This window comes from Lutra lutra, chromosome 8 (genome assembly GCF_902655055.1).
Source record: "Lutra lutra chromosome 8, mLutLut1.2, whole genome shotgun sequence".
Classification (NCBI taxonomy): domain Eukaryota; kingdom Metazoa; phylum Chordata; class Mammalia; order Carnivora; family Mustelidae; genus Lutra; species Lutra lutra.
This window is the reverse complement of record NC_062285.1, coordinates 53510725-53519296: the sequence shown is the minus strand read 5'-3', so window position 1 is coordinate 53519296 and position 8572 is coordinate 53510725. Positions and strand designations below refer to the sequence as shown.

The 8572-nt window shown below is 35.1% G+C and overlaps 1 protein-coding gene across 1 annotated transcript; it reads left to right on the top strand.

Moving 5' to 3' along the window:
• Positions 1-4605: 4605 nt before the first annotated feature.
• On the top strand, positions 4606-5871 carry LOC125107691 (olfactory receptor 6C3-like). Its single transcript, XM_047743015.1, is given in 3 exon segments — positions 4606-4687; positions 4690-5375; positions 5710-5871. Coding segments are annotated over 3 exon segments (930 nt in total).
• Positions 5872-8572: the final 2701 nt, after the last annotated feature.

Genomic DNA, 8572 nt, shown 5'->3' with positions numbered 1-8572 from the left:
AATTTAAAAAAAAATAAAAAAAAATAATCTCAATGAATTAAAAAACTAAATGTGAGATCTGGAACCATAAATAATCCTAGAAAAAAAATCACAGGCAGTAATTTCTCTGACAGGGACTATAGCAACAATTTTCTAGATAGGCAATGGTGATAAAAGCGAAAATAAACTACTGAGACTACAGCAAAACAAAAAGTTGTTGCACAACAAACGAAAGCATCAACAAAATAATAAGTCTACCTACTGAATAGGAGAAGATATTTGCAAACAGTATATCTGATAAGGGTTAAATTCCAAAATATATAAAGAACTTATGATACCAAATACCAAATAAAATAATCAATCTGATTTTAAAATGAGCAGATGACCTGAATACATAAGACATATAGATGGCCAATAGACACTTGACAAGATGCTCAACATCATGGATCAATAAGTAAATACAAATCAAAACCACACTGAGATGTTACCTTCTACCAGTTTAGCATGGCTAAAATCAAAATGACAAACAATAACACATGTTGGGAAGATGTGGAGAAAAAGAACCCTACATATGCTGTTTGTAAGAATGTAAATCATTATACCCACTGTAGAAAACATGGCGGTTCCTCAGAAAATTAAGAATAGAAATACCTTAGGACCCAATGATTTTATTATTGGGTATTTTCCACCCCTTAAAACCCACCAATTTGAATAATATACACACCCATATGCTTACTGACATTATTTTACATTATTTACAATAACCAAGATATGAAGGCAACCTAAGTGTCTGACAATAGATGAATGGATAGGGAAGAGGTGATAGATATATCATCTATATCTATATCTATCTATATCTATACACACATGTATGTACATATATATGTATATGTGTACATATATATATCTTAGTGTGTGTATGTATATACAATATATGTAGTGGAAAAATACACAGCCATAAAAAAGGGTGAGGTCCTGCCATTTGAGGCAGCATGGATAGATATAGAGGGTATTATCATAAGTGCAATAGCTCAGATTGAGAAAGACAAATACCATATGATTCTCTTCATATGTGACTTATTTTTAAAATTTTATAAACAAACAATAATCAGATTCAGATGTTTAAATATGGAGAATAAACTGATGGTTGTGAGAGGAGAGGTGGGGGGTGGTAAAAGGGGTGAAAGGGAGAGGGAGATACTGACTTTCAGTTATGGAATGAATAAGTCATGGGAGTAAAACACAACAGAAGGAATACAATCAATGATATTATAAAACCAGTGTAAGGGGATAGATGGTAGCTAGATTTGTGGCAAACATAGCATAATGTATAAACTTGTCAAATCACTAAGTGTATACCTGAAACTAACATAACATTGTGTGTCAACTATATTCACAGTTTTTTAAAAGTAATAACTTAAAAAAGAAAGCGTAGGTAAATTTGTTGAGCACAGAGCAGGCATTTTTCAAGGGAACAATGGGATCCAAAATTAGTGACGTGGAGTGTGGATATAATAAGCAGGTTGGGGCTGAGAGTTGAAAGTATAAGGGATTTCTGGAGAGGCTTTTAGATCTGGCAGAGGATTTAATCCTGGATTGTTTTTGGAAGAAGATGGGCAATAGTCTAACACTGATGTCTGAAAATGTTTTGGGGTTTTTGATTTTTGCTTATAACAAATCTGGTAACTGTTTGGACATTTTTATTTCAGAGCTCTATTTTCATTTTAAGGTTAGTAATAAAAGTACACAACAAAAATACATTGTTTATTCATTCTACTTTATATAGGAGGAGATGTATAAATTAATAAAATCTGGCTGCAACCTTCACTGAAGTGTCCACTACTATGCAGCTCAGCACTATATTTAACTAGTCCCAAAGGAACAGAGAATAAATTATCTCCTGAGTATTCAACTGAGTTCCATAGGAATATGAAGAAAAATAAGTACAGACAAAGGGAAACCAGATTGATTGGATCAGCTTGTAGGTATACTTTTGCTTTTATGTCACTATATTGTTAGCTGTCTGGATAGATGCATGTCATGGCATCATTATACTTCTCAGGTTATCTCTCCTTTTCTTTTCTCCACTCTGGTCTCTCAGGGATTTATACAATGACCAGAAAAGGTAAAATTGTTTTGTCTTTGGATAGTATTCAGTCAATCTTCATCTTATCCAGGGAGCTGTGAAATATTTTACCTTCAAGTCAGAGGGCTTTATTCCCTGGAAATCTCTTAAAGAACTCACAGGCTTACAATAGTAATTCTTGAAGTCCAGGTCAGAACAATGTTTACGGTAATATGGAAAGATAAAAGCGATAAAAAGAAATTTCTTTGCTTAGAGCAGAAACTATAGAAACCTTGCATGCAATCAAGCCTGCATTTTCTCAATGTGAGAGGTTTTTACATGACAGAGGCAAGGGTGAACTCGTGACAAAAACCTGAAATAGATTATGAATGCACTGCCTCTCACATTTTAAGTAAATTAAGAAAATTTGGGGTTATGTTTAAGACCTGTATCATTAGACATATCAAAAAAATAAGTACATTCTACACTTGTCAATGAATGTGCTCATTTCTCTTCTATTCCAGTGGTTATTTTGTTAAAATAAATTGCAGGGATTGGGGCACCTGAGTGTCTCAGTAGGTTAAGCCTCTGCCTTCTGCTCAGGTCATGATATCAGGGTCCTGGGATGGAGCCCCACATCGGGCTCTCTGCTCAGCGGGGAGCCTGCTTCCCCCCCTTCTCTGCCTGTCTCTCTGCCTACCTGTGATCTCTCTGTCAAATAAATAAAATCTTTAAAAAAAATTGCAGGGTTCCCAAAGTTATCAAATTAGTATATGTACAGTTACTAATTGTAAAATTCATTATGTTCAGTCATTGTTCAAAACACAGGAACAATCTCTGCCTTTTGATCTGCCAATTCTGCTGGTATGTTATACCAAATATGTGTCTATTCCTAAAAGAAGAGAATGTTGATTGTCAAGAAAAATTAAAAGAAAAAAAGGCACAATACAAACTTGACACTTATCCCCTACAGACTTACCCAGTTCATCCCATAGAAAAAAAAAAATACTTGATAATACTTGATAATACTATCAAGAACTTATGGCATAGATAAAATGCTGGTTCCTAAGAATAAAGACAGAATATGATGGATAAAAGTCATACAGATAAACATATTAATAATTTGTGGTTTCTAAAAGTAAATTTTACAAAGATTTTATTGATTCTACTTGTTTAGTCTTCTGGAGAAAAGACAAGAAAATATTTGTCATCACAAAATTCCTTTATGAACTCCTCTTGTCCTCAGAAAAATTTGGAGAGCAAAAAGACAAAGTGAGCATAGATTAAAAAGAAAAAAAAAAGTCAAGTATGTCAATTGTTAATTTAAATAAGGAACATGAAGATGACATAAATGTACCAGTTTGCTGTAAAAATTATGTTATTTGTATGGCTTCATCTATGTATTAAATAATATCTCTGGCTTCTGATTTCTTTCACATAAATAAAGAATTCTACTCTCATTTACAACCAAGGCAATTCTAGTATTATATTTCTAAGACAGGAAACACATTTATTTCTTCTGGTCACATTTGAAAGAATATATATTAAAAATAACAATAATCATAACTCTTATTAAGCTCAGAAATTGTGACTGGGTCTTCAGCTTCCACCAAAATCTTAGAAGACAGCAAAGTTCAAAAATGGCATCAGAGTTAAAACAGAATTAGACATTTCAGTCCTAGGAGCACACAACCTTGGAAACTAGAAAACAGTGTCTCAATATCTAAATTAGACGTGATAACGATTCTTGCAGAAACATATTGCTCTTACCTCTGGAGACATATCTAGAAAATTGTTGTTATGGACAATTTCAGAGAGATTACTATTTGTGCCCTCTTCTAGGATTTTTATGCTTTCAGGTCTCAACTTTTAGAACTTTAATCCATTTTGAGTTTAGTTTTGTGTATGGTGTAAGAAAGTGGTGTAGTTGCATTCTTCTGCACGTAGCTGACCAGTTTACAAAACCATCTGTTGAAGAGACTGCTTTTTTTCCCCATTGGAGTATCCAATGTGAAGTATGGAACCAAGGAACCAAGGAACTCTTAACTGTAGAGAACAAACTGATGATTACCAGAGGGGAGGTTCGTGGGGGAAAGGGAGAGATAGGGGGTGGGGATTAAGGAGTGCACATGTCCTGATGAGTACTGGGTGATGTATGCAATTGTGGACTCACTATATTATACAACTGAAATGAATATAACACTGTGTGTTAACTATACTGAAATTAAACTAAAAATAAATAAATAAAAATTAAGCAATATATTGCACATGTAGACAATTTGGTAACAGGTCCAGGTATTATGTAAAGTCACTCATGAGGGGGCTTTTAACATAGACATGTGAATACGGTTTTCCATTTCAAGAGAGGATGTGTAAAATATTTATGCTTTAACAGACTGACTGGATATTGCAAAACTGCACACAGGAAAAAAGTTCCATTGCTTCATTTCATTGGAGCTAGTAATAGGAACTCTTAAATTTTCAATTCCTTTACTGTTCACACACTCTTTCTTTCTGTTTTGTTTCTCAACAGATTTTGCTTAAAGAAAATAAAAAACAGTATGAGAAACCATACAATGATTACAGAGTTCATTCTCTTGGGCATCTCAGATGACCCACAGTTTCAGGTTGTAATCTTTATCTTTTATTTATGGCTTATATATTAAGTGTCACTGGAAACCTAACCATCATCATCCTCACCTTGATAGACTGTCGCTTCAAGACTCCTATGTATTACTTCCTGCAGAATTTCTCCTTCTTAGAAATCACATTCACCAGTGTCTCTAACCCCAGATTTTTGGGGGCAATCATTACGAATATCAAGACCATTTCCCATAACAATTGTTTAGCTCAACTATTTTTCTTCATCTTCATGGGTGTTTCTGAATTTTTTCTTCTCACTGCCATGTCTTTTGATCATTACATTGCCATCTGCAACCCTCTTCATTGCACCACCATCATGAGCCAAAAAATCTGTACCCTGCTTGTCTTTGGGTTCTGGCTAGGAGGATTTCTTACCATTTTCCCACCACTCATGCTCATCCTCCAGCTAGATTTCTGTGCTTCCAATGTAATTGATCATTTCTCTTGTGACTATTTCCCCATTTTACAACTCTCATGCTCAGATACATGGCTTTTAGAGATGATTGGCTTTTACTACACTTTTGTCACTCTGATCTTCACTTTGGCCTTAGTGATTCTTTCCTACCTGTGCATCCTTAACACAATCCTGAGAATTCCTTCTGCTGGTCAGAGGAAAAAGGCTTTCTTCACGTGCTCCTCTCACTTGATTGTCATTTCCATCTCTTATGGGAGCTGTATATTCATGTATGTCAAGGGATTATGCTGAGTGAAATAAGTCAAGCAGAGAGAGTCAATTATCATATGGTTTCACTTATTTGTGGAGCATAACAAATAGCATGGAGGACATGGGGAGTTAGGAGAAGGGAGTTGGGGGAAATTGGAAGGGGAGGTGAACCATGAGAGACTATGGACTCTAAAAACAATCTGAAGGGTTTGAAGAGGTGGGGGGGTGGGAGGTTGGGGAACCAGGTGGTGGGTATTAGAGAGGGCACGGATTGCATGGAGCACTGGGTGTGGTACAAAAACAATGAATAGTGTTATGCTGAAAATAAATTTAAAAAAATGATTAAAAAAAAAAAAAGCCTTCAGCAAGAGAAAGAGCATCACTGACCAAAGGAGTAGCTATTCTCAACACCTCAAATGTCCCCATGTTGAACCCTTTTATTTATACCCTGAGGAATCAGCAGGTAAAACAAGCTTTCAAAAACTTGCTGCATAAAGTACTGCTTTTTAGAAACAAATGAAAATATGTATTAACATGAATGGATGTCATTGCAAAGATCCAATAAAGGGAAAATAAAATTTCAACTTCTAGAGTATCTTTTAATATCCATCTCCCAAAAACTTGCTGTGATGTGCTCATTTCCTTAAGCTTTCTTTTAAACCTAAAGTAACTTTGTTGTGTCTTTCTTTCAAACCCTCTATAAGTTCCATTTCCTCATTGATTTGTAAGACTAAATAGGACATCAGTGGCTATAAAACAATAATCATTTTCATGATTGTTCCAAATAATGTAAACACTTATTTTTACTGTAAAGACTTGAGTAAACACTCTTTTCATGGATTTATTCTAAAATCTTGTGTTCTGTTACTAATATCACATTTCTTTCTTTTTCTTACATTTTCTTTCTTAAAGCCATAAAAAGTATGAAATAAATTATCCAACAATCATATTTTGTGCACACAAACTGCAGTATCTGTCCAGTTCTTCATGCTCAGTTGAGTGTTTATTTTGCTGCTTATAAATTATTTAAAAGTCATACATCTTTTCCTTTCTAGCTATGCTCAAGGCATGTGTTATATCTTTTTTATGTACTACCCTAGTTTAACTGTATTATTATTATTATTATTTAAGATTTTAGGGGCTCCTGGGTGACTCGCTTGGTGAAGTTGCTGCCTTCAGCTCAGGTCATGATCTCAGCGTCCTGGGATCAAGCCTTTGCATCAGACCTTTGCTCAGCAGGAAGCCTGCTTCTCTGCCTGCTGCTCCCCGTGCTTGTGTTCTCTTTGTGTCAAATATATAAATAAAAGCTTTAAAAATAATAAAAATAAAAAATAAACATTTTATTTGAGAAAGAGTGAGAGTATGAACAGGGGAAGAAGAGGGTCTGAGGGAAAGGGATAAGCTGAGTGGGGAGTCTGATGTGGGTCTCAATTCTAGGACCCTGAGATCATCACCTGAACTGAAGTCAGACACTTAACCAATGGAGCCACTAGGCTTCCCAAATCTGTATTATATGTTTAAATATATAACAGATGGAGATGTAGGCAGTCACCATTACACCTATGCCACATGAGGGTTTGATAGGAATTTCATAAATAATAATATCTTTTCTGGGACACCTGGATGGCTCAGTGGGTTAAAGCCTCTGCCTTCGGTTCAGGTCATGATCCCAGGGTCCTGGGATCGAGCCCTGCATTGGGCTCTCTGCTCAGTGGGGAGCCTGCTTCCTCCTCTCTCTCTCTGCCTGCCTCTCTGCCTACTTGTGATCTCTGTGTCAAATAAATAAATAAAATCTTTTAAAAAATAATAATATCACTTCTCTAGAGAACAATTAACCAGGTATGTCCTAAATAATATCATGTTTAATCTTCACAGCTATATAGTAACATAGACTGATTATCTTTGTTATAGGTTTGCAAAGTGATGCTTGGAAAGGTTGAGTAATTTGCCTTAGATCTTGAGGTATAACAGCCAATGTAGTAACTGGTTTGTAAAACAAAACAGAGACAAAAAGTTGTGTTTATTTCAAGCATATTTAAAACTGTGGGAACCTGAAAGAATCTATAGCTTTTACTTAGGACCTGCACAATTTTATTGGTGTTTTACACTCACATTATATCATTTGGGCATGATTATATTACTATAGTCTAGTTGGGGGAGGTACTAATTCCTAATATTATACTTGGCAAACACATTAAAATTCTAATCAAACAAAACAAGAAGCTCTTCAAGGTCCATTGCTGGTGAGCAACAGAGTGGGAAGGAAAAAATGTATGAAGTATTAGCACTCTTATAGTACCAAACTTTCTTATTGGAAGACAGATTAAAAATATTAAGTAAACAATGGAACCACATATGATAATTGTCTTTCTCTGACTTATTTCACTTAGCATAATACCCTTTAGTTCCATCCATGTCATGCAAATGGTAGGTATTCATCCTTTCTGAAGGCTCTTAACTCTAGGAAGCAAACTGTGGGTTGCTGAAGGGAGGGGGATGGGAGGATGTGATAAATGGATGATGGGCATTAAAGCAGGCACGTGATGGATGAGCACTGGGTGTTATACCGGTGCTCATACCAAATATATACCAAATAATGAATCATTGAACATTACCTCAAAACTAATGATGCACTACTATATGTTGGCTAATTGAATTTAAATTAAAAACAAGAATGGACTTAGTACTATGTAGTAGATTATCAGTTTTTAAACATTGGCATGGGGGAGTAGCACATTCAGTAGAGATATGCATTAGGAACTAGATGTTTGGTTGTTAATCTCTGAAAAATATTGTCAAGGGAAGCAAACTTTACCTAGTGTGGTTGTTTGCTTGTTGTTGGTTTTTTTTTTTCCCTGTCCCATTGGACACTGTCCCCAAGATTCCTTATCAAATTCAATACTTATGTATATGATCTTTTATATTTTTTAGTGTTTTATGAGCAGTCCTGCTCTAGCAATTTTGATTCACTGAAATATTTCCAGTGATCCAGCAGCAGAGATAACATATAAAACAGTAAGTAGCTTATGCTACATAAAATCTGTGTAGAAACCATACCAGACAGTTTTAAAACACCTTCTGATATTTTTTTCCTCTTAGATTCACCTTTGCTGCACCTCAAAGGTTTAAGCCATTGGGTTTTCATTTTCACTGTCTCCATGATTTTTTTCTTTTTATTTCTGTGTGCTATCTTTGTTGACCCATTTATTATTTAGTAACAC